A 27,790-nucleotide genomic window follows, 5' to 3' on the forward strand; every position below is an offset into this window, starting at 1 on the left:
CGTGTCTCCCGGGGGTAGTAAAAAAAAAAAAAATCCTCGGGCGCGACGCACCCGAGGATTTATTAATGCCCTTCCTGGTGTCGCCCACTGGTCGTGGCCCGCACCAGGGAGGGTGTGTGGGCGTCGGCCAGTGGCCGACGCCCGCACTCAAGCGGTTAACGAATTTCCTAAATAAATATTTTGTAAATCAAAATAGTAACTCACTATTTGGAAATAATTTTCAGTGTTTCAGTCAATTCTGTCGCAAACATAAATCAGTATTTAGTTGGTGCAGTGTGTAATTTTAGGAAACTCTATTTTTGAGAGTCTTCGTACATCACAAACTGCAAACTTAGTGGTCATAACCCATGTTGCAACTGGTTACTGACTTGCAAACTTAGTAAATCATGCCTTTAGTTACGTGCAAATATGCTGTCTTAAAGAGCTGAAATCATGTTATAGCTCGAGTCCTACTGAAGTCTAGAACTGTTTGTTTGGGAGATGAAATCCAAGCTGATCTAGTACCGTGATACCTGACTAACAGACTGTAAGGACCCAATTGTGCGCCATTTACTGACGGTCCCATTTCACGGTTAGGGAACTTGATGCCACCACATACGAGGAGAGGAAATTTGTCTCCAACCCTGGCACACAAAGCTCCACTAGCAATATAGCAATACATCAAAGGGCTCACTAGAGGGGGGAGGGGAAAGTTGGGGTGGATAAAGGGAAGGAAGTTGGGTGAGTTCTTAGGGTCTCAGCTATCTATGGAATCAGAAATTTATGGATTGAGTAGAACCAATGTACCAAAACAAAAATGGCTCATATATGTTGTACTGTACCATGACTACATTTTAATTGTATAACTGAAACTGCAATAAAAATGTTAAAAAAAAAAAAAAAAAAAGTCTAGAACTGTTTGATCCTCATAAATCTTCTTACTTCAGAGCTTACATACATGTAGTCACTGAGAGACTTGATGTTCATGGATCTGTTGAAGTAAATTGTTATACTGGATAATGTCTCCTAGATATCCAAGACTCGCCCAGTGGTTGGTCATCAAATTATGTTAAGAAACATAAGACATTATGAGAGGGAACTTGGTTGAAGATTTGTTAAACGTACTGAGGGAATGAAGAAAATGGACTCAAATTTGTGATTGGGTAGCTCAATTGAAACTACTGCTGTGTACATCTTGGTGTCTCAATTTGGTGAAGTTACACCTCCTAGAAGAACATCCATGTTGGATGTTTATGAAAGGTAGCACTTCTGTTCTATTAATCAGTGGTTGATGGTAAGTTAGTTTTGGTCTTGGGAAGGAATTTAGTAGTGGACAAAAGTTTCTCATTCTGGATAGCTCTGCCTGAAATCCCTTTTCGAGATAGTAAGTGGACGTTCTGGTTGTTCTATTTTTATTCTTTTGTGTTTTGATGCCAAGCAAGTTATTGGTACCTGGGAACTGGAAGAAGTCAAAACCGGGTGAAGAATGTCTAGAGTCGGTGAAGTGGATATAGATGATTGATAACTTAGTTGTCTTTGGAAAGATGTCTTATAATAAGAAAGTATAACAATTTTGAAGAGCTTGGTTAGCATTTTTGTATTTTTATGGGGTTGATAGGAATGATCTTGTGGATATTTGTGTTCTCCTAGTATAGTTTTTTCCTATGTGATTTTGTATGTTGGCATAATTGACATTATTTTAGCTGTTAATTTTAATTCATCTATTATCAAAAATTATAATTATTATGTCCATTGTTTTTTGTTGTTTTTTGTGTGTTTTTTTTTTTTTAACTAAAATGAAAAAGAAACGTTCTCATTTTCTTGTGTTGTGCAGGCTTTGAGTGTTTTGGCTTACTTCTAGTATTTTGTATGAAGGGCTGTCAAAACTGTTTACTGCACGAGGTTTAATTAAATGTTAATATAATTATTTAAATCCAATCCGACAAAGAAGAGGCCTTGAAATTTATATCTGTACCATTGTAGTTCCACGTGGCTGATGTCCCAGTGGAAAGGCAGGTGTTTTTTTTTATTTGTTTTTTTTAAAGAAATTCTCAAAAGTTTGACTATAGATGCTTTCACTGTGCCATGTCCCAGTATTTCAAATGTTTCTTTTTGTTATATATTTTGTGCTGTTTAGCAGGTGTTGAGGCAGGATCGATAAAAAAACGGGGCTCATTTAAACGAAATTTAAGCTATCCACAGGGACTGTATTGCACCAGATGATCTAAAGTAGTATGTTCTTAAGATCATTTTGAAAGGCTATTCTAAATAAATGCATAGGAAGTGTTCAGACATCGTGGTTTTGCAGGGTGAACAGCAGTGGCCTGTGTATCAGTGATTGATGCCTCTGGTTCCAGTGTAAACAGCGGCTCCCCCGGCATTCAGTAGGGTGACGCTGCTGCATGGAACCATTGCCTCTCAGCACCTTCTTGTAAAGAACGCCTTTTCCTACCATCGAAACTCGTGAAGTGGCGATAAGTGTTTCAGTGATTTTGTGTGCAGGTTATGATTAACAGTATAGTTTTAAAGTAATACACAAAAGCATTTTTCCCCACAATATACTTCTTCTAAATCACGTATGTGTACATTGCATGCACATAATTATGTATATGTTTATTTTCCCAGGATGTATCCAATTAAAGATGTACCTTTAGAAACGGAAGCACTCACTGATTGGTTGTACCAGCGATTTGTTGAAAAGGAGCACCTCTTGTCACATTTTTATGAAACAGGTACTTGCTTTATTTAAAATGGACTTCTCCAACCAGTAGCTCACGAGCTACTGGCAGCTATCCAACAACCTACAAGTAGCTCTCCTGTGTGCATCACAACCTTCTAAATTAAAATGTATTGCTTGGTTAAATTAAAATATTATACCAAATTTGAAAAGAGAAATTAAGATTAAAATGTGTAATTGCTGAACTCATAACCTATTTTTTTATAGAAAGAAATTGTTTAATTTCCAAAATGAATTTAAAGTTTGTTTGAGTAATAAATAATGTGATGTTGGGGAGACCTATTACTAATGTCTTTACCCTAGTGCCAGCAGCATTGTGACTTGACTGATCTGTACTACCTACGTAGAGGTGTTCAAAAGTGATAAAGGCTTTTTATATTGTTGCTGGCAACCACCTACCTGATGTACTGAGGTGATCACTGCTGACAGCCTTGCGTATTGTGGCCAGTAATGTCATCTTGTCTAGTGTGGTCACTGTACTAGTAATATTTGTAGCGCCGGATGATTTTCATTGAGTATAAGTAGCTCCTAATACAGAAAAGGTTTGAGACCCCTGATTTAAAACATTCTGAGTTGCTGTTTAAGAAAAGCTAAATTTCTGTTTCAATTTTTACTTGCATTCAGCCCTCAACAATTAAACCGCCTGTTTGCATGTACAGCGCTATATGCTGTCTGACCTCTTTAGCGCTGAGTAGAGAACAAACCAGACCAGTAGATGCTCCCTACCTGGGGAGTTGTTCACATATCTGTAGCCTAAAGAAATAGCCCATCTTTGCATAATCAGATCCACTGTTACAATACTCCTAGAAACCCTCCCTCACATATACTCCAACCTTACCTCCTTTGTCCCCCACATTCCCAGTAAGACACTCCCTTCATTTAAACCTGTGACTCCTATCCTGGGCCTAGGCTGATCTCAACGTGTCAGGTATGTGTTGCTCTTCTCCACTGCCCCCGCCTCTCTCTGCTTCAGTCTCTCTGCGACAGTGTTGCAAGTCTGGAACCTCAATACCCTATCACTGTCAAATCATTCTCCTCTAAAATCTGTGCCTCAGTGCTCTTCTTTGAAGAACCTTGAGTGACTAAAGTCTAATCATTTTACCCAAGGCACCTCATTTTATTATCTACCTAATCCCATTCATTCTAATGTCTCCTTCATTCTACAGAGACTTTTAAGTTTATTACTTTTGCGCGTCACAATCATCCCTTATGATAACTTATCCACCTTTCTCTTATAGCTTCATTTACTACCTCTGGCATCATATTTCCACAGAACATCACAACTCTCTGGGTGTTGTGCTATAGCAGTTATATGCTCCTCCTCAGCCCCCTCTCAGTGCTGCTTCTCAGCGTCACGGTACTCAGTTGAATCGTCACCCCCCCCCCTTGTTTGTGAGTGAGGGCCTCCTACCATTGTCTTTCTACATCACTTCCCTCCAGGCCATCATCTCCTGATTCAGATCCTCTTTCACTTCTATATTAACACACGTCACTTCCGTGCACAAAATGCTTAAATGCTATATGTCGCAGGGTGGCCATGTGCTCACTTTTGTTTGTCACATCCGAAAAAATGTCCTATGTTTTCCAGCTGTCTTTGACCCTCTGCTCCTCTCACACAACTTCTTACCAATCCAAATATGTTAACCCCCTCTCTACCATCAAACATCCAAGAGTGCTATTTGACTCAGGATGGCATTTGTAGTCCTTAGGAAGTTCTGTGGCTAGGTATCCTGATCAAAGTTTATCTACCCCTATCACCCTCCTCTCCCATTTCATCCCATGCTATGATTCTCATTATGACTAAACTAAAATACTGCAGTAGTCCACTGATGGGTCTCCAGAAGTTCGGCATCACCTTTACTAAGTTATAAATATAGATCAGTTGCAATATGGATAATTTTTAATACCTGCCACAACCAATCATGCTATAAGCCGGTTGATCATCTATTAGTCAAAAGATCTACGTTCTCTAGTATAGAATCTTTCATAGATTCGCGTGCTTGAATCTTCCCCATCGTCATGATGGGAGTCCCATAGTAATTAATTACAAGCAGTGCATAGGAAAGGATTGAAAACAATAGAAAACAAAGTGTCATTGTTAAGCAATTCATCTCGTTTTAGAACAGCCAAGTTCAGCCAATTATAGAGCAGCCCCTGAAGCACGCTTCCCTTCCAGGGCCACCATCTTTTCAGATTTCTAACTGCAGGTTGTCTGAAAGGAAATCTCCCTGAGCTCTGCTTAGTTCTTCAGTGTTTTTAGTGACTTCGGCCTCCTTAAAGAGATGTGTTGTCAATCAATCAACTTTATCCAAAAGCAAGTAGCAACCATAAAAGTAAAAAAAAACATTGTACAAACATTATATGCATAGCAGCAAGAACAATAGCTCCACGGGATAAAAATACTTGAATAAAATACTTAACAGGCATTAACAACTGATCTCTGTCAGATGGTGGCAGACTGTCATAAAAGATTTCTGAAGACAAATACATCAAAATCCCGCACCGACAAGATAGTCCAAAGCATGCATCTTCTCCATGTACTCCTCGACTTCAACAACAGGGGAAAAGTCTGATGGTGCAGTAACTTTGTTGAGAACCTCCGGTCACCATTCACAACGATTATGTAAATAGAGATGAAGAGGGCAAAATAACATATGATCAGTCTATCGTCTTCAAGAGTGGGATGATTGTATCACCCCACTTTCTGCTTCACCCACACCACCGTCGTTTCGCAACTCCAGATGATATTGGAGGTTTCCATGAGCTTTTATAGCGGGATTCAACCTTACTATACTCGTAAAACAAACAGAATGCTTTCTTTAGGATCTTAAGGCTCTTGCAAAGAAGTCAGTCAAATCGCGTTGTAATATTACATTTGGGTGGAAGGTCTAAAACTAATAAAAATCAGGTTACTGAGGTCATGGTAATTCCTTGCTACAGTTAAAAATAAAATAAAAAATTAAAATAGAAAAAAATACAAGGCTCAGAGGAATTGCCGACATGTTGACATGTCTAATCTGACATCCACGGCCAGACTTGGTAATAATGCAGGTGGCTCAAAGATTATCGAAGAACCCTACTACTCCATGTTCTGCTCCACCAGATAAAGCGAAGACACTTAGTTAACATCGGTAAAAGGTTTTCAGCAGTGGTGGCCACAACCACCAGAGCATTGATTGTGCTTGCCATTATTAGAAAGTATGATAGACAAATGAGGAGGAAGCCAGTTTTTATATAAGAGTGCCCCCCATTCATATAGGTATCAGCCCTACTCTCAATAACAGCAAGTAAAACACCAACTGTGTGCACAGCAGCAAGTATGGAGAGCATCACCTGCGATGTCGTACTCAAGGCAGCCTTCTGTAAAAAGTCCACAGCCAGGGCAAAGGTTCCTGAAAAATCAAGGCATTAGGGACAGCTTGCAGGCACCAGTCACCTCTTCTTTTCTGCCTCTGCATGGGGACCCAGATTTAGCCAGTTACTACATCAGCTGGAAAGCTATCTCTTCGGATCGATGGTTGTTGGATAGAATCCAACTCGGATGCACCCTGGAATTTGTTAAAAAAACCTCCTTGAAATCCTCATTACAAGAGTTTCGATTAGCATCTGAATCTAGTCATCCTGCACACTGTTGATTCCAAACTGCTGACTTCAAATGAGACTGCTGCAGGAGCAGGTGCCCAACGGGTAAAAACTCCAGGGGCATTTCATTACATAGACCTGATTACTTTAGAGATGAAACAAGCTATGGCATGGCTGAAGTAAAAGAACAATGTCCCCACAGGCTTCTCTTTCATTTGCCCCGTCCTCAGTTTGTAAAGGCAACAGATGCTTCTTCAGAGGATTGGGTATCACATTTACAAGACATAGAAATCTATGGCAAGTGGACACATCAGGAAGCACAGATGCACATAAAGTTCCTGGAGTTGACAGTATTTCTGGGCCTCCAGGTCTTTTTCCCCAGAATAAGGTACTTAGTAGGTTTAGTCCGTACAGACAATTCACTATTGTTCAACATAAACAAACAAGGAAGGACAAGACTGCAACTCCTGTCAGCAGAAGATCTGGAGGTGGATTGTTCTTCACAGGGTTACCTTGTGTGTATGACATGTTCCAGGAATAGAAAACAAATGGGCAGATTGTCTTAGCAGAACATCGAGAGATGGGGTTCTGGGATTTGTTTGGGATAGATTAAAAAAAAAAGTAACATTTCTTTCCAAGCAGATATCCACAAAAACAATAATGTGGGAACGCGTTATACATTGCATGGGCAAAAATATTTGCCTACACCTTACCTCATTTTCCTGAGATTGCCAGAGTCCTTCACAAAATTAAAAGAGAACCTTGTCAGGTAATCCTACTTTCTTTGGCTTGGCCGAGGCAACATTGGTACACAACCCTACTTCTACTATCAGAATATCAACACATTCCTTTCAGGCAGGTACCAGATCTCCTAACTATGAACAAAGGCTAGTTTGTCCATCTGAAGCTGAAGTCACTCAACTTATCAGCCTGACTCCTCCCGACAAGGAGTTGTGTTCCTTGAACTTATCTCAAGACTGCAAGCACATTCTGTAGAAATCCAGGGTGGGTACGGCAAACTAATCCTATAAAGGTAAATGGACTAAGTTTTGTTTTTGAAGCTCCAGTAAAGTTCTGCACCCATTCTAGTCTACTCCTGAGCAGATTCTGACCTTACGTGCAGCACCTGGCGTGTACAGGTCTTTCGCATAATTTACTTTAAGGTCGATCTATCGGCAATCTCAAGATTACGTAGAACATGGAACTAAAACTCTCTTTGGTGTAACAAACTAGTAAAGGGATTTATAAAAGGACTTTTCAGGATGTTTACTCCACTAAAGAGACGAGTGGTGGCATTTGAATGTAGTACTATTCCACCTGATGAGAGCTTTTTTGAACATATTGGTTTAAGCTGAATTAGAGTATGTATCCTAGAAGATGGCTTTAGTACTGGCTCTCCTGTCGCCCAGACAGAAAAGTGAGATTCAGGCATTTGCTTACAGTTTAGGGAGGCTAGAGTGATGTTGAGGCTCAATCCCCATTTCATCCCCAAAATCCTAACTTCCTTTCACTTAAATTAACTGATTGTCTTAAAAAACGTTCTTCAAACATATATCTAAAGCAGCTATCTGAGAAAGCTCTACATACTTTGGATGTCAGTGTATGCTTAATGTTTCATAGTAAAATAACTAAAAACTTCAGAAAATCGGATTAGATTCTGATAACATTCACTCCTCCTAGAAAAGGCTATGCTCTGTCAAGGAATAGCATAGCTTGCTCGGTTTCTTCAACCATCTGTTATTGTCATAACAGAACTGGGTGACCATTGCCTGGTAACGTGAAAGCAGACACTGCAAGAAGCATTGCCACTTGTACAGCCATGTGTGCAGGGTTCCTGATACCGGACATTTGAAGGGTGGCAACTTGGTCTAAGATACATATGTGTACCAAGCATTACAGTTTGGATTCAGCATGAAATGCAGATACAGTATTGGAGCAGGCAGTTGTCATCTTTTCCAATGAGGTGAGGTTTCTATTCTTATGTCAGCAGATATTTTTATTTTACATGTATTGACATAGTTTTGCTATCTATGTTCAGGTGTATCATGGTCTTTGCGTGCTCTGCAGGGGTTGAAATACCCACCCACACACCTTCAGCCATTACTGCTCACTACTCTGATTCAGCCATGTGAATCTATGAAAGATTCAGTACCAAAGACAAAACAAGTTACCTGTACACTGTTTCGCCGGTATCGACATCTTTCATAGATTCAATTGCCACCCTTCCACCTCCCCCATAGGGCTCACCACTCCGATAATCTCTTCTATTCAGATATGATGGCCCTGTAGGGGAAGAGTGCTTCAGGGGCAGTTCACTTATTGGTTGAACTTTGGTTGCTCTAAAACAATGTGAATTGGTTAACTTTCTCACTTGGTTTTCTATTGTTTTCAATGCTTTTCTATGCACTGCTTGTACTTTTTACTGTGGGACTCCCACCATGACGACGGGGGAGATTTAAGCATGTGAATCTATGAAAGATGTCATGTGAATCTATGAACGATGTCAATACTGTAGAACTACAGTGTTCAAGTAAGTAGTTTTTTCGGACTTATCAGACTGACTTTTAAGGTGATTTGTGGTCCATAACTACCTGAGATTTATCCCACATTAGTTGCTCTGCTCATCCGCTGCACATTGCTGGTCTTATATTTGCACCAGTGGCTAAACCTCCTTCTCCACTGTCCTGCTGCCTCTACTGTGATAACCATCCTTCTTTGAATCATGCCCTGAGTATGGTAGTATGTTAGTATATATAATTGTGCCAGTCTGATAGACCCAATGAATTCCACCATTTCCCTTATACCTTCTCACTCTCAAATGGTGATCCAAAGTTTTTAAGCTGTGATTATATTATTTGTGCTTAGAGAGGTGTGATCACAGGACTTTGCCAGTTACTTGCCCAACTCTTACTTTACTAACATGGCTGTTGCCTGCAGTTCATATTGTCTAAATGAGGCATTGATTGGCTGTGTGGCCTAACTGAGCTTTATTGGATGTGAACTACGAGCGTGCAGCCTTCTCTCTTCCCGCACACAGTTACTGAATGCGTGCACGCCCCTTCCATCAAATAAAGAATTCTTTCATAAAATCCAGTTACTTGTTTACAAAGACAGTCATCAGAAATGAAGTACTGTGCTACTCATCTGCAGTAGCACTTTAAAAGCTCAACTGGGTAATAACAGCCATTTAAATACATGTACCGTATAATATAATTCTACGTTTTTCAGTGGCGTTTGTCAAGGAATAAAAGACTTAGGGCCTGATTACAAGTGTGGCGGACTGGGCTGCCGCAGTTGCGGCGGTCTGACTGCCAGGGAACCGCCAGCTCTGCCAGGATCTTGGATCCCCGCGGTCCGGCAGTTGCAGAGATCCTAATCTGCCAGGGCAGTGCTGCCCTGGGGATAATAACCTCGTTCTCTGCCAGCCTTTTCATTGTGGTAACAAGTGCAGGGAGCCTCAGGTGCATGGGCCCATGCCAAGTGCATGGGCATTGCAGGGGCCCCCTTGCACAGCACCATCGCAATGTTCACTGTCTGCTTTGCTAATCAATCAATTAGCTGTTCAATGGAATGTCTGGTCTGTGTTGGATATGTCAGTTTGTCCAAATGTTCACCAGCATTAGGTTAGTGTGATATACGCTATGTTCTGTTGTGTTTCTATGTAACATTTAATGGCTAGTGATGTGAACACTGCTGAATTTGCAGATATGTTAAATGCATGCTGCATAGTTGAGGTATTCTGTTTTATGTTCGTGTTTGATGTTCATAGGCTGCAAGTGCTGTTGGAAGCCATGTGATAGCTGATTGTGAGTAATGGCCTTTGTTAGTTGTATGCAAGTTGTTCTGCCTAAAGTGATCTAATCAACATTTGCATTGTATCTTGGTGGCTAGAGCAAATAAGAGTGTGTGATGCTGGGACAGAAATAAAACAAAGACCTTGTTCAAGGTCCAGAAAGTAAAACACTATCATTAAGTTGCTGGCTGCTTTGGAAAAAAGAAGATATTACTTAATAATCTTGAGACTTGGATTTAGCTAAATGTGTTTCATTGAGAAAATAAGGTAACTAAGTCAGAGTTAAAGGCAGTTATCAGGTTTTGTTGATTTCCCATCATTTTAAAAATATTATTTTTAATGTTTAGATAGTGGTGTTTGTTCTCTTTATGAAATTTAAGAGTGTGATATAACAAATAATTGATTATATGTCGGGAAATACCTAGATGGATCATCTTATATGCAACTCTAAGATTCACTAGAAGAAATGACAGTCATGTTTAAGAAGGAGCTCAAACCAAGAGTCTCCCATGTGTATATCATAAAGGTGAACCCTTGTTATAAATTTCCCTTAAAGTGTAGGTGCAGAGGGACCCAGCAACAACAAATCGTGTAGTCCGAAACAGAGTATACTGCCTGTGGTAAATTATGGTGACCTAGATTGGTGTAGAAACTGTTGACATGAGATTGACTGTGAAAATCTTGTTAGTTGCTCCTTACCTCTGGGGTGCATTGAGAGTGAATCTGCCCTACACATAATGTTTAGGTGTTTCATGCCCAGCTTACACCCGTTGATGAGGTCCAGGACCTAGCACATAGAAATGTTGAGTGTTTACTGGTTTTGGACCCATTGGAGCTTCGGTAGGAATAAAAAGATATGAAGCCATAAAACCACCATTCAATCATGCAGAGAAAAACACGCAGTCACATTATGAAGAAAAATGCATTTGAGAGAAAACAAACTAGTGATAAATCGTAACAAAACACTTCCCCAGCAAATTGCTGAGAATGAAGAAACCCAAGAAATTTGAATACTTAGACCTTGCGCATACCCCTTCTGGAAATCTATCCAAAGTAATAATTTAGGTAGTGAAAATAAGGTGTCTCTAAAGCCTTGGGTAGGAACAATGCTCATCTCCTTAATGTAATTTAAACTTTCCTTCATGTTTACTTGGAAATTTTACATTCTATGGCAGGACTGAAGGTGAGGATTATGCACGTTCAAAGCCTATCCACCACCAATGAAGCCATGTCCAGCACTTAGAAGCCCTTGCTCCTCTTACTGAATGTGTGCCAAAGAGCGAGATATCAATACCCGCTTCTTGCATTACCCAGTGGACCCATCTGGCGATGGTGGGGGTATGTGACTGCTTTGTAAGGCTTCCTGAGGGAGATTAAAAGTTGCATTTCTACCCCTGGGTGAATTCTTCCGTCATATCTTCCTATGCCTTGAGACAACATACCACACACAATTTTGGAAACTTATCAAAAGCGGGATATGAGACCACTCTGGAATTAGTTTTGGTGCATCAGGAGATATGAAAAGTCATCCCATCTGGAGTGAACGTCTGGCCCTTGATGTCCAAGGCATGAAAGTCTGACACCCAACGGCATGACACCAAGCATAATAACATACTCACTGTGCCATTCTAGCATCAGTTTTTAAAGCCTGCCCAGGGCAGTCATTAATGTGACGCTAGTGCTATATCCTATGGGATTCCCTGAGCTTTCCTGGCTAACAACATTTTTGGTGCTAGTCCAGCAAAGCGCCACAACTATACCAAAAATGTTGGTGCAGTTGTGCTAACAAGCGCCATGATGCGCTGTATTGTAAATACAGCAATGCCATGGTGTCGTTAGGGGGGTGCAGGGAAGCACAAAGAAACTGGTTCATCGGAGCCATGCCAGTTCCTTGTAAATATGCCCTTAAGAACCTTACTGACGTCCCAAAAAGGCAACAAGGAGTGACCAGGCGCCTTCTGATGTGCACCAACAACCTCATGATCATCGCAAAGGGGGGGGGAAACTCATACCCCTGTTACTTCAACCAGTCCTGTAGAAACTCATCAGTCGTGGTTGCCAGGGGATTTGGCCTCCAGCTACCTGGGGAGTGGATGGTCTAATCTGGATGCAAAAAGGTCGACTGAGAAAGGCCCTCACAGGACTTCCAATCATTTGAAAATCAATGGATTCAGTCACCATGGACTTGTCAGACCACTGCCTGAAATACCAATCTGCTACTGAGTTGGAGATTCCAGGAAGGTATTCTGCTGTAACTATGATTTTGTTGGCCAGGCAGAACTTCCAAAGGTCCTTGACCAAGTCCGCCAAGGCTTTGGAATTGGTCACCAAGTTGAGGTCCGATCCAAGATGGCTTTGCCATTCCAGGCCTCAGTGTGCGCCAGCCACCACCTCATTTCGTCTCGGACATTGTTCGTAAAGGGAACCTGTTCCAAGTACTGCAAGCCCCTGTGCAAATGGGAGGCCTTTAAGAGCTCTGTAGTGGAGGGGGCTCCGAAAGATCGCCTGAATGGAGGAGGATAGCAATCCCACCACGCTAGTTATCTGGCGCAGGGAGGTTACTTTCTTGGACAGGGTTCTCCTAACTTCCCAGCGGATCTTTGCAATTTTGCACGAAGAGAGACTCAAGGTGTTTTCCACCGAGTCAGTGACAAAGCCAAGAAATATAGGGGGTTATTACAACTTTGGAGGAGGTATTAATCCGTCCCAAAAGTAACGGTAAAGTGACGGATATACCACCAGCCGTATTACGAGTTCCATAGGATATAATTGACTCGTAATACGGCTGGTGGTATATCCGTCACTTTACCGTCACTTTTGGGACGGATTAACACCTCCTCCAAAGTTGTAATAACCCCCATAGTCTGCTGGCTAGGGACAGGAGGGACACCATCCATTGATTATAAAGCCCAAACTTTCCAGTAAATTGATCGTTGTTTGGAGCTGTTCCACCAAGGTATGGGGACATTGATCGATGATCAAAATTTCATCCAGATAGACTGAGACGAAAGCCCTGAGCTCTGATATGCTCCATTACTAGCTTGAGAACGGCAATGTCTTGAATTTGTAAACTTGGTGTCTCCACCTGAATTGCAGAAGCCTGCGATGGGGAGGACAAATAAGAACTGTCAGATAGGCGTCTTGAGGGTCCAGCTGGACCATCCAGTCGTTGGGCTGTAGTAGATTGCGTAAAAGGTGGATGCCTTTCATCTTGAAATGGCGATAAATGAGCCATCCATTGAGCTCTTTAAGGTTAATCACCTGACGTTGATCCCCATCATTCTTCTCTACCAGGAAGATATTGCTTAGAAAACCCCGGGGATGGAGCTGCGCCCTGGAGATTGCATCCTTCTACAGAAGGTCTTCGACCTCTTGGTCTATCAAGGCCGCCTGGTCTTCTGAAAAAGCCAGCAAGCATGGAGGACAGGGTTGCACCAGAGTTCCATAAAATGCTATGTGGAAACCTTGGATGGTTTTTAAGATCCATGCATCTGCCATGAACCCTTTCCAATTGTGTCTGAACAGCACGAGCCTGCCTCCCAGGAAGAATCACAAACTCTACCTGTTTGGGTTTGGAAATGCACTTAGGGGGAACCTCCTGGGGTACATCCTCAAAAGGGTCATAATATAGAGAACTCCTCTCCCTGACGTGATTGATCTTTCGGCCGGTTTAGCTTCTGGTAGGGCCTTATATGTAGGAGTGGCTGGTCAAGGGTGTTCTGCCACGACCGGTCTGGATGAAAGTTTTGGGTTAGAAAATCTTTTTAATAAAGGTTTGCACCTTGTCCAACAAGATGAAGGTGGCTTCAAACCTGTCCAGCTCTTTTATGGAAGGTTCCCAAAAGAGGCCTCCCTGTGCAGCTGGCCCCGCCTGCAGGGGCGCCAGGTCCCCTAGTGTGGGGTCGACTTTCAGGAGGAACGAACGGCATCGTTCCGCAGATAGGGCCCAATTGGCATTCCCTAAAGATATGACTGTACGCTGTGCCAATCCTGTGATAATATCTGGGGAGATGAGGATTCCTGTGGCTTTTACCTCCTCCGCCAGGTCCAGGATTTTGTGGACCACTGACATCCAGGACTTTGTCCTGGCAAGAACGCAGGACCTATCAGTCACTTTTTTGGCATCCTTAATGTATTTCTGAAGGAAGGTGGCCATGTTGGTATCTAACTCAGGAGTGAGGGATACCTTCCTGGGAAGAGAGAGACAGGGGCATTCAGCTTTCCAGCATGCCTGGACCCCCTAATCAAGAGGTTTTATGAGGCGACTTGTGCAATATTTGGCTACCTTATCTGTAGAGGTCCATCTGGAGGAACGTGGGTGGATAAGGTCCTCTGGTTCTAACATGTCTGAGGGAGACTCTTGGGGTTTCGGGGTCTGCCAGGGCTGGTGAGGGACACCTGGAGTGAGATGGGCCCACTTCATCGGGCGATTTTCCATTGTCCTGGTCAGGCGACTTGGGCACTTTGAGCGTACCAGGGGAGTTGTCTTCTCCAGAGGGTTGAGGGCGCTACAGGAAAGCTTTTTTCAGGCATTTGAAGACCTACTGATCCATGGCCGCATCGCCATTGCGTTTCTGTGATGGCCTCTGAGGGGGGGCAGCCCCTGCATGGGGTGGGAATCATCTAAGGGCAGGGGGCAGGCGTAAGTGAGCTCCATGAGGTGCCGCTCCAAGGGCTCTATCACTGCCACCACTGCTTGGTGTATGGAAGAGTCAACCGCTTGGCAGAAGTCAGAATCAATAGGAAGACCTGAAGGGACTCTTCCTCTGAATATTCCTCTGACATTGTGATAAAGTTGCTTCAGTAGGAATGTGTGGGCCTAGGTTGAGCAGTTAAAGCAGGAGGTTTGGAGGGTGGCTTGGGGGAGAGGGGGAAGACCCTGAGCACAAAGCGACCTGGCTGCCCCCAAAGCGCTTCGTTATAGGAGGGTGGTACAGGGCACAGAGTCAAGCCAGGAAATCATGGCGGCTCTCTTTGGCGCCAGAGGCGAATGTGGAACTAGGCAAACTAGTGGTATGTGACAGCGCAAATCAATAGGCGGGGGCACAGCTTGTGGGCCCACGCACCGTGTACACACAGAGGGTGAAGAAAAACCAACAGTGATCACCTGGGCCCCTTTAGTAGCAGCCATGTAGCACAGAGAGCTCGTAATAATGAGAGGCGATGTGCTCGGCAGCCTGCCACACAAGATTTAGCATTTCGCACTAGTAATATATCCCCTTCTGTGCCCAGGACGTAATGGTTACGTCTTGAGGCACAGTACTGCTGTGCCCAGGACGTAACCGTTACGTCCTGGGAACAGAGCTCAAAGGGAGCGCTAGTGCTCCCTCTGTGGGGTCCCCAGCCCCCCCCCCCCCCCCCCCCCCCAAGGCAGGGATGGAAGGGGAAGCGCCCCCCCCCCCCCTCCCCCCCCCCCCCAGGCACCAGGGATAAAAAAAAAATTGTTTTTGTTTTCTTTTTTCTTTTAGAGGTGAGGAGCGACCCCTTAGGCAAGGGTCGCTCCCATAGGGGACAAATTATATTTAGGCCATTTCTGCCCCCCTTGGGGGCAGATTGGCCTATTTTGATGAGGCCAATCTGCCCCCAAGGGGGACAGAAACCACTAGACACCAGGGAGTTTTTTTTTTTTTTTGTGAATTTCACGTAAGAGGAGCAGCCCCTTAGGCAAGGGTCATTCCCCTGGGGGGCAAATTTATTTTAGGCCATTTCTGCCCCCCAGGGGCCTATTTTAATTAGGCCGATCTGCCCCCAAGGGGGGGCAGAAACCCCTAGGCACCAGGGATTTTTTTTTTTTGGTTGTTGTTTTACAGATGGGGAGCGACCCCTTAGGCGAGGGTCGCTCCCCTGGAGGGGAAAATTGTATTTAGGCCATTTCTGCCCGCTTTGGGGGCAGATCGGCTGATTTTAGGTCAATCTGCCCCCAAGGGGGGCAGAAACCACTAGGCACCAGGGATATATATATATTTTTTTTTGCACCGTCACGCAAGGGGAGCAACCCCGTAGGCAAGGGTCGCTCCCCAGGGCGGGGGGGGGGGGAATTATTTTTGGCCATTTCTGAATGTGATGTGTCCACGTTGTGTTTTGGGCCATCTCCTTTCGTGGGCGCTAGGCCTATCCACACAAGTGAGGTACCATTTGTATTGGGAGACTTGGGGAAACGCTGGGTGGAAGGACATTTGTGGCTCCTCTCAGATTCCAGAACTTTCTGTCACCGAAATGTGAGGAAAATGTGTTTCTTTAGCCAAATTTTGAGGTTTGCAAAGGATTCTGGGTAACGGAACCTGGTCAGAGCCCCACAAGTCATCCCATCTTGGAATCCCCTAGGTCTCTAGTTTTAAAAAATGCACAGGGTTGGTAGGTTTCCCTAGGTGCCGGCTCAGCTAGGGGCCAAAATCTACAGGTAGGCACTTTGCAAAAAAACACCTCTGTTTTCTGTCAAAAAATGGGATGTGTCCACGTTGTGTTTTGGGGCATTTCCTGTCGCGGGCGCTAGGCCTACCCACACAAGTGAGGTACCATTTTTATTGGGAGACTTGGGGGAACATAGAATAGCAAAACAAGTGTTATTGCCCCTTGTCTTTCTCTACATTTTTTTCGTTCCAAATATAAGAGAGTGTGTAAAAAAGACATCTATTTGAGAAATGCCCTGTATTTCACATACTAGTATGGGCACCCCGGAATTCAGAGATGTGCAAATAACCACTGCTCCTCAACACCTTATCTTGTGCCCATTTTGGAAATACAAAGGTTTTCTTGATAGCTATTTTTTACTCATTATATTTCAGCAAATTAATTGCTGTATACCCGGTATAGAATGAAAACCGACTGCAGGGTGCAGGTCATTTATTGGCTCTGGGTACCTAGAGTTCTTGATGAGCCTACAAGCCCTATATATCCCCGCAACCAGAAGAGTCCAGCAGACGTAACAGTATATTGCTTTCAAAAATCTGACATTGCAGGAAAAAGTTAGAGTAAAACGTACAGAAAAAATGCAATTTTTTTCACCTCACTTACAATATTATTTTTTTCCAGTTGTTATTTTCTGTAGGAAACCCTTGTAGGATCTACACAAATTACCCCTTGCTGAATTCAGAATTTTTTCTACTTTTCAGAAATGTTTCGGTTTCTGGGATCGAGCATTGGTTTCATGCCCATTTCTGTCACTGACTGGAAGGAGGCTGAAAGCACAAAAAATCGTAAAAATGGGGTATATCTCAGTAAAATGCCAAAATTGTGTTAAAAAATTGGGTTTTCTGATTCAAGTCTGCCTGTTCCTGAAAGCTGGGAAGCTGGTGATTTTAGCACCGCAAACCCTTTGTTGTTGCCATTTTCATGGAAAAAACCACAAGCCTTCTTCTGCAGCCCCTTTTTCCCATTTTTTTTTTTTTTTAAAAACGAATTTTTCACTGTATTTTGGCTAATTTCTTGGCCTCCTTCTGGGGAACCCACAAAGTCTGGGTACCTCTAGAATCCCTAGGATGTTGGAAAAAAAGGACGCAAATTTGGCATGGGTAGCTTATGTGAACAAAAAGTTGAGGGCCTAAGCGCGAACTGCCCCAAATAGCCAAAAAAAACGGCTCGGCACAGGAGGGGGAAAAGGCCTGGCATCGAAGGGGATATTTAGGCCCGTAATAACTGGAATCAGGGCTTCCAGGTGGCTTGGGGGAGGCTTGGCTCACCGGGACGAGGCTGGTCAGTTTCATATTTTGTTGCTGACTTAAAGGCGCATCCCTGTGAGAGACATGTACCCCTAGCGGCAGACGGCCTGACTGCGCTTGCACGATCCCGAGGCTTTTGCTGCTGCGATAGGAGCACGAGAGCACGATCCCGCGGCAGAGAGGAGCCGTAAACGTCCCACATCAGTATGGAATAACACCAAAAACCGTTATAATGTGAGAGAGAGAAAAACGTGTACCTAACTGCGATCTGAAGCAGAAAAGAAAGAGGATGTTACATGGAAGCAGCCCGGCATATAAAGGACTCTCCATGCTCATTGGTGGTTTACTTCTGTAGTTTTTTTTCCCTAGTGTTGATGGGAAAGTTAGTTCATACTGTTGTCACTGTTGACTGCTGCTGGATTGTAATAAAGGAAGAAAGCAAGGCATAATCCTCGCCCCCGGTCCTGCCATACAATCTTGTATTCTTGTTCAAACTTTAAACAAAACTTTTTACTACTTAAAAAAAAAAAAAAAAAAAAAAAAAACTTGGTATTGTCAGAGATTGCTTGTGGACACGTTTCGTCCTGGAACCTTCAGTCACTTAGGGTGCTTAAGCTGTTTTGATAGTGAGCGTTGTGTTTAAAAAAAAAAAACACTGAATTCAGGGAGATTAGTTTTCACAATAAGACCAACCACAATACCAGCTAATTGGAAACAAGTGTTGCATTTTTGCTATCATCCCTGTTGGACAGTCATTCAAAAATATTTCCATTGGGTGCAACACTGTTTTTAATTTGTACAACCATTACAGGTAAATGGTATATTCTAGCCAGATTTAAGAAAAAAAAGAGGAATTATTTCTCTAAATATCAGTATTAATCCCTTTACAAAATATTTTTGCAATGTGTGAGAATTTCACATTGACTTGGTGCCGGAGAATGTGTAACAGAAAGATTCGCATTTTTGTGGCCGGGTAGATTCCCAATTTTTTTCCAGGCTATGTGAGATCATGGCAGGCTCAAGCCTTTTTTGTTGCTTTTTCTGTACGTAATAGTGTTGATTGAAATCTTCTCTGATGCGATGCAGTGAGGCATTTAAAATAGGAGGGAAAAACAAGGTGGCTGTCTTCATAATATTGGTTGAAACTATAAGAAAATAAAACTTCGTAATTTCATAGACTGGATATCATTTTCCAAAGAAACGCCACAACAAAGGGAGTGGAAGACTTTATAACAAGCATTGGCAAAGTCAATAGGTCTTGCCATTTGGACCTGTTGGCTTTGCCAATGCAGTTTACTGATGCTGTACAGCATCAACAAAAAACAGAAATAAAAAGAGCAGAACGATGCATCAGTCTTTGGCAGTTGCATCATTCTGTAGGCACGCCCACTTGCATGTGTCACCATGCAAGCATACACCCACAAAATAAAACAGGCTCCATTTTTTGTTTCAAACATATATACAGTTGACAGACACCAGTTGTATCAAGAAATTAAACAAAATTGATTTTGTTTTAGTGCACAATAAAAAATAAGAACTACCAGGAGTGTGCGGGGGGATGGGACTTGTGCATATAATGGAGAAGCGGTGGGTGTGGAGGTTGAGCAGCACCTGAGGAATACAGCCACACTGAGGTGTAGGAAGAAGCAAATGATGGAGAGAACCACACAGAGCATAGGGAGTTTGATGGAGAGCAGCACTGCATGAGGAGCAGGAGAGTTTGGTAGAGAAGAAGCACATAATACAGAGTGAGCAGTAAACAAGAGAGGAATACCGAGCATGAAGTGGCAGGTATTTAGTTGGGAAAAAAAAGAGAGCTGGAAAACGCACGCGCCTATCGAGAGTTTTAATAAAAAGCAAGCTAGACAGCTTGCGCTGTGTGATAGGCAAGATCTAAAAAAGTGACGAACTTGAAGTCATCACCCTATTAATTACCACTCACTCAGGATCCTGCATTCTTCCTAAGCATCTTAAATCGAACTTAGCAAAAGATTTAAAAATATCCACTGGCGTTTGAAAGTGTATGTTGCTTTTCTTTTTCAGTGCTAATAAAAATAAAAAAAATCAAGACACGCTATTATCATATTAATATAATTATGTAAATGGCCATGCTCTAATCTTTGATCTCAGCTATGTATCGTTTTGCAGCAATGACTCAAGGAGTAATTTCAAATGCAGCTTTTGAAAAAAGTATTAACTGACAGACCGAATTCAGATTCGGGTGATTATGATAACTTAGGCACGGATAATGAGTTGGAGGGAACTGAAAGAGAAAGATCCCATTGTAGTAGGGAATATTGTCTCTTGTGTAGCCTATGTTCGTCGAGCAGTACCTCCCAGGTTGGTACTCCCACGATCTTTCTGAACTTCTTATAATCCATCGCCTCTCAGTGAACGTGCTTACTTACATATCTACCTATTTAAGTGCTTATGATTTGTGCATGGTGATTTGTGGCATCGAATTGCTGCTGACACTGAGATGTCCCAGCAGTAAAGATACATACAGCTCATGAATGATTCTGTGTCCAAAGAAATAATGTACTTCATCCAGCAGAGGACATATTGCTTAGTACGTGCTTTCCGTCGTCTTTTTCGTAAACAAAATTTAGATGGTAGAAAGTGTTTTTGACTGTTTATCAAACATTGTCATTCGTATCATCCGCACTCAGCGGATGACATTTTTAGAGAAGATTTTTGAACATGTAAAAATGAGTGTCAGTGGTTATGTTATTTTGCAATTATTGTGTGGTACTTCTCAACACTAATTATGAATTGTACACTTCTTCCTTCTTCCAGGTGCTTTTCCTCCTCCACCAGGCCAAACGAGAGTGGTTTCCAAGGAGATGACACTCAGCAATTCCTGGTTATGTTTTGTACAGTTGTTTGCATTCTTGTCTGGTTACATGTGGTACTGCATCCTTCAGTATTGTTATCAGTGCCTGTTTTAGAACCAAAATGGGACTTGAGGACATACTATAGTATCCAGACAGATGCTTACAGGAGTGGATCATGTGTGAATGTGACTATCGAAAAGGAAAGCAAAATAAAAGACATACGTTTTTTACCCCTCACTGGGAAGATTTTAAAATCAACTTGAAGTGGAGTATCACAGTGAAAAGCTCATGTATTTTTAGGTATGTTATGCATTTCAAAATGCATAAATCATCTCCACTTTTCTCTCCCTTCGTTCAACTTGAGGAAACTTCTCTTTTCAACATAGTGAGATCCAGCTTTCCCGGAGCAAATAATCTTAACAAATAAGAAACTCATAACTACAAGTACCACGTGATGACTTAATCAATTGCTCAGAAAATTGTGTAAATTTGTGCTCTCGTTCATACTGCAACAGTGTGCTTGAGGGTCTACATTTATCGCATAAACACAGATACTTGGGAAACGTTGACTAAGAACACGAAACGATCTTTGTCAAATCATCTTACTTCTTCGACAGTTGGTGAGAGACCCAAGACTTGGAATACGAGACCTTTGAAGACAAACCGAAACTGTTCAAAAACATTGCAGCCACAGTGTCTCACAATTCTGCATTGATTCACCCCTGCCATATTCCTACCGTGCAAAACCTGGTTTACAGGGATTAGGCCATTCCCTCTTGTGAGGGAATCAACCAATGTATTTCAGTCTGTCTTTATTTCTTGTTCGTGTTTTGGGCCTAGGTAGTGATGTTTTGTCTTTTTTGAAAATTGCACTTTTTATGATGCAGTCGTAGGTGTTTGAAGATACATGGGACTCTGAAGAAAATGACGCTGCCTTGAAGATTTACTTAAAAGCTGATGCTTTTTAGTCCCAGGAAACATTTGATAACCAGAACCTCGCTCCTCCAGACGTTTGTTAGCTCCTCTAGATTATTTCAGTTCATTTCAGTGTAGCGCTAAACATGTGGATTCAAGAGCCTTGAATCAATTAGGTAAAAGAAAAGGGGTCGAAGCACTCCAATGCCAAACATCCACGTTTGTTTGCTGAAAATAGACGCATCATATTTAGTTCAGGTTAAATACACATGTATTCATTTATGGAAGACTTTAGGACACTTTGACTCATGATAGAACAGTACTTCACTTACCTGTGTAAATAGCATTGAGTTCATGGCCATTTCAAATAGCTGTGTTGTTGGGCAAAGCTTGAGCATCCCAAGAACCAGACTTTTGCCCAGTAGGATGTCCAATCACCTGTGCAATCCATTAATAATCTTTTGGGCGGAGCACTTAAATACACTCTTCAGCTGTGCCACTGGTGCCTGTCCCATTATAGGGTCATTCACCATGTTCTCATTTATTCTTCGAAATTTGACAGACGATTGAAAAACACAATGGTACTCATTAGTACTTGTTCATATAAAATCATGCTTTTATTTTCAGTTACTTTGTGGTGGTAAAGTAATTGCAATTGTTTACTTTGAATGTAGAAAATTCATGAAAACATGACGAGAAAAGTTACAATGGAGGGTTCTGCTGAAGAAATATCTGGGCAAATTAGGTTTTTTTTTTTCTTTCTTTCTCCTGTGTATATGAATAAGGCCCAACACAATTTAAAACCTTGGCAAACAATAGGATCAAAAGTTATACAAGCCAATATATTTGTGTCTGTGTGCATACATGTAGTCCTAGATACATGAGTGTGCGCACACAAACGCTCACACTTGTTGATGTGATCAGTTATTGATGTCATTGAAATAACAGATCATCTGAGATACCTCAATGCCATGATATCTGTACAAGTGAAATACACAAGTATTAGCCCTTTTTTCATTATTCATTGTTCGCGTTAGATGCTTACTGTTTGTTTTTAAACTTGAAAATGATAGACTGCACTATTAAGTCACTCATACACACATGCGAAGACATAGACCCAACAAGGACTTTCCACGTACCTTTAACTGGCAGACCCAAGTGGATGGCAAGTGCGCCAATTTGCAAGTTGGTTATTCCATTTTACGCTCTACCACAGAAAAGTGCCAACTGCATTTTGCTCATTCACAGTAATAAGTCAATTTTCTAGCGTCTTTTCCTGTGATAAAAAAAAAAAAAAAAGACCTGTTAAAATCAAACTGTTTCCGTTTGTAGACCTCCGCTGGTTTGTATCCATTCCTAAATTGTTTCTTTCTGAAGTGAGTGTGTGTGATTCACGTTGTGTAGGAGGGAACAAAGCCAGAGAAAACATATGATATAAAATGCTACTGTAAATGAAGTGCATCAATTTACAGGAGAGTAACTGATCCCATGCAAACGAAAAAAGAAACCTTTAAACAAGGTTATTTTCAATAGTAGGCCATACGTTTCTTTTTTCATATTTTTTTTAGTAATACATTTGTATCCTTTCTAATGAAGTGACAGCAGTTGACAATAATGTGAAAGTACAACATTTTAGCATAGCTGCCTTCTGTATATATTTGATACACTACCTACTAGTGTGTATACCTGATTTCAAGCACTGCTTTTTACCTAAGAGTTAGGAAATAGACTATTTGCCAGATGAGTATTTTTTTCTCATACGTTCAGAAATATACATTCGCCTTGAAATGAGTGCACAGTAGTTATGGCTCCAGGTTCCCATAAACATTTTATTCTTAGCATTGTAACATTTGAACGTAAACTTCCCAAGCGTCATGGGCTCAGTGCATACAATAAAATGCTAGCTGCTAGGTCTAGACAGTATCTTAAGTTTAGTGTTATGGGAGTCATCCCTTAAACGCTCTAGCACCAAAATATTTCTGACACGCCCCATCTCTTTTCCATGTCCACTTCCCGTCTATTACAAAGAGGTTCTTGTATTGGAGTTTGGCAGGTAGAGCTCGTGTTGGAAGACAAAGTGCCCCAACATTTTAATCAGCTTAGCTTGTCAAAGCGAAGCCTTATGTGCAGGGAATAATGCTGCAGTGATCTTGTAGGAGAGATCTCATTCATATGCTCATGCAAGAACATTTTGATCAATAGTATGTCTTCTGGATTACAGACAGCTGGGAACGAGCCTGATGCTGCTGAAAATTCTTCCAGTCCAATGTGTCAGTAATTAAATAGTAGTGACTGGATGATTTTAAATGCACTGCCGTCCTATTTTCCAAATTAAAGTTTGCGTCCTGCAAATTGGTCTCATCTGTGTGCAGTGGGCTTAAGTGTACTGCAGGTGGGATGATGGCAGGACCAACAAAATTACACAAACCGAAAAACTTCTTTCTATTTGTTAGAAGTGTTTTTGTTGCCCATCACTGTAGTGTTATCCATTAGCAACAGGCTGAACAATGAAATCTCCATTCAAAGAAGACATTCGTACAAACAACCTCTAGTTTAGTGATGGGGCAAATTCTAGCACTCACTGCGAATCTTGAGGATACATTAAGTTAAACTTGTAGATGACGAGAAGCCAAGGTTTATTTTTGTAGTTTACAGGACATGAAGGATCTAAGCAGACAAACTAAGCTGACCCCAAATATCCGTTTTCCGATATGTTTGCTGGGTTTCTAGATTTAGATTTTTGGTGGAACAGCGCCATTTCTGATGTAAACCTGTTTAACATCTGTATTTAAAAGTCTACAAGTTACTGTTGCTTGATCATGTTGGCAGTATTTAAAATCAGTTGATATTGTCTTTTCCGTTTAACACATTCTAGATGTCGTAGAATTGAATGAGGCACGCTATCTCTGAAAATTCACTATTGTGATTTGGAATTGCTTCTTTTACAAGTTAACTTGTATTTTTTTTTTTTTTTGCATTAACAAAAACCCCATGAATTTGAGCATATGTCACCCATACTGAAAGTACGTTGAGTTTTTGTGCACTATTGTGGAAACTCACTATTTTGTCTTTTTTGCTTTAATACTCGCTTTCCTAAGATATAAAAGAACAGCATATTATTTTTAGAAAGATGCAAAATCCCTTTATGTATATGCAAAAATGATTTCTTAAGTCATGCATTATGCCAGCATCCCGTGTCTTTTAAAGGTGTAGCAAAGGGATAGTCTTTTATTGTGAAACTGTAGTCTGAAACGTTTGACAGGGAGTGGAAGAGGTTTAAACAGAAAGCAGGGTTGGCATGAAATGTGATCGTATTGGGACCAAAGCTAACTTAATTCAGACACTTTTGATCACACCATGGCCTGTTGCGAGAAAACCTATTATTTGATACGTTTCTGTGTGTGCTTGATTTTTCTGGAACTAGTTAAGAGCTTATTCCAGGATTTCACGCGCTGCACAGCTGGTTGTGGTCGGGAAAGCACTGGGTGTATTATGAAAGAAGCAAAGTGGTGTCTTGCAGAATTATGTTTGTTTATTTTTACTTTAAATATTTAATACTTATTACAAAAGTTTCAAGTACAAAATAAAAAAAAAAGTCCTGTTCCAGAGAATGCAGTCATATATATTGAACAGCTTAGTTTTTGGTGTGAAGCAGTTTAATACCAGTCTACAGAGATTAGAGCATCCTTCAGTTCTACAGTTTCTATGCCTTTTTGAATACATAACCCATAATACGTTTAACACCTATTGTGTTAGGATGAATTAATTAACTATTTGTGAATTCGTTTCACCGCAGAACTCTTTATTCGCTGCACCCGTTTTATTTTTAATTGTGTTGTCGCCTTGTTTGATTTTGGGCAGTTTGAAAGTTTGTGTACCTCTGCATGTGACAAGTGAGCATACGTGTGTGTGAGACTACATTTATAGTGGGCTGGTCATCTTTTGATTTGCTTTGTCAAATTCGTAATAACGATGAACTCACTTTCTCTCTGAAGCTAACGTGTTTATTTGCTTTTCAAGTTAAAGAAGAAAGAGTTCAGGTTGGTGTTATCTTTCTCGATTTTGTGCAAAGTGTGTTTTAGATAAAAGCCACGTTCAACATTTAATATTGACTTCAAACTAGGGTCTAGAAATTTCACAGCAAGTTCACAGTTTCTCAGTAAATGCCTTGTTGTTGGCAGTGACGTTTTATTTTACCTTCGGCATTGCTTTTAATGACACTGGGGGTCTGCAAGGTAAGCCTGTTAATGCACACTAGGCTTGGATCAATAATAATGCTCACTTTCTGAAGAAAGTCACAAGTCGTCACTCTGCTGCCTCTAAGTTCACAATAAAAGTATTTTGGTTCTGTTCTTCAAATGTTCAGGTTTATGACCGGTGTGATGTGATGCAGATTGATTTCACTTTGCTTAATTTTGTTGTCTTTGTCGTCTTGTAGCAGATCGTAGAATAATTTTCATGTGAAGTGCACTCTTTTAAAAAAATTATTATTATTATTATTTTTTTTTTTAGAGCAGACCATACATTTTCCAACATATTTGCAGAGTGCTATATAGGTGTCATCACTGTATGTGTCCGTTTGGCTGCAAATCCAAAAGTGTGTGTGTGTGTGTGTGTGTGTATATATATATATATATATATATATATATATATATTTTTTTTTTTATTTTTTATTCTCATCTTTTAATGAGAATATAGCTTGCATTCTGAATTAGTATGGTTGAAGCAGGTTAGATACCCTACCTTATTACAGGGGCTATGTGTTGCTAGCTTTTGTCTCTTGCCAATTTGCATAGCTCAGTTGACATACAATATATAATTGTGTCATACTCATTGTCTTAAATAGATATCAGAGGTTTCCAATGGCATGATAAGTTTGAAAGTTGAGCGTCAGCGGTTTGTAAATGTCAACAGACATCCATATTGATATTAATTAAACTAATACAGACATAGATATGATTTAAATTACACTGGGATTTTCATCGAAACCACCCACCCACCCACCCTCCTCCCTCCCTCCCCCAAATGAAAATCTATGGTTTAGACTAATCACAGACCTGGCCCCACAAATACATTGCACACACAACTATCCATGTTTCTCATAATTATGTTGTTGACTTTCTGAATAGTGGTATAGTGTAACATATTGAAATTATCACCGTGGTATTCCACCAGGGAGCACAGAAGTCAACAAGGACAAAATGTAAGTTATGGGAACAGAGTTACCAGCACAAACTAAGCATATCCATTGTTGGTAATGGCAGTAAAATGGCCCCCATTTAGAGTAAAAGTTACTTCAGTGATACAGTAGTTCAGCTTCTTGTGATGTTTCTACCATCATAGTTTCAGATGATTTTAATTTCTATTACTTTTAAAAAATTGCTTGAAATAATGTTGGTCTTCTTGCCCACATGTAATAAGGATATGTTTTTTGTTGTATGGAATATTCAAAATTTACGAAGCGATTTATTGTTTTCCCCCCTCATCTTGTACGCTTTGCAATTTGATTAGGAGCTGCTACTCGAAAAGGTTGAATCTATCATAAAAGAAACACTTAACGTGATTGCGATAATACAAGAAGAATGGTCATGAAGTAGTACTTTTCCTTTATGCATTGTGGATATTTCTCCAAAACCTCATATGACTTTATTAAAGCTGCAGAGTTAACATGTCATTTGTCAACACACTATCCTTGATATTGTTTTCTAAACTTCGTCACAGTATAAATTAGACAATGGAGAATATTTCTCTTGTGACACTTGTGGACAGCGATGTTCAGAATGCTTATATTTCATTTTCTGTGCCTGAGGATGCTTTTGAGCCTGACCCATTACAGCCTCTAAGGAGGTAATCAGTTGGAATTGGCATCTATGTTTATAAGATTAACGTGACTTCTCTTAGAGAAAGTCCTTTGCCAACATTTTTTTTTTTTTTTTTACATTTTAGCTTTACCTTCTGTTGCTTAATCAGTTTATATAACATGTGTTGTGCTTTCCTTGTATATTTAGTTTTCGATCATATCTTTCATATTTGCACTTTAACAGTGTCTTTTTATTTTAGAAAGCAAATTTAACAAGCTGAAAAGTAAAGAAAAAGTGTAACTTGTTTGATCATAATGGGACATCTGCCAGAACAGATTACATAGTCACTGAATGGTACTGTGGCACATTGTGATGTCTACCTCTTTATTTTACACCACCCTTTGTTGAAATTTATTTTTATTGTAATGGATGAAAATAACATCAACATAGAATGATAAACAAATGTTATTCTCTACAGCTGTGAGCTATCC

General features: G+C 41.0%; 1 protein-coding gene across 1 annotated transcript in view; it reads left to right on the plus strand.

Annotated features, from left to right (window-relative positions):
* Positions 1–21,966, plus strand: part of LPGAT1 (lysophosphatidylglycerol acyltransferase 1) — a 346,210-nt gene extending 324,244 nt beyond the window's left edge. The window contains exons 7-8 of the mRNA XM_069233932.1: positions 2,605–2,711; positions 20,546–21,966. Of these exons, the coding sequence (XP_069090033.1) occupies positions 2,605–2,711; positions 20,546–20,697 (259 nt within the window). The 3' untranslated portion in view covers positions 20,698–21,966. The remainder of the gene's footprint in view (positions 1–2,604; positions 2,712–20,545) is intronic.
* The last annotated feature ends 5,824 nt before the right edge of the window (positions 21,967–27,790 follow it).

This window comes from Pleurodeles waltl, chromosome 5 (genome assembly GCF_031143425.1).
Source record: "Pleurodeles waltl isolate 20211129_DDA chromosome 5, aPleWal1.hap1.20221129, whole genome shotgun sequence".
In the NCBI taxonomy this organism is placed as follows: Eukaryota; Metazoa; Chordata; class Amphibia; order Caudata; family Salamandridae; genus Pleurodeles; species Pleurodeles waltl.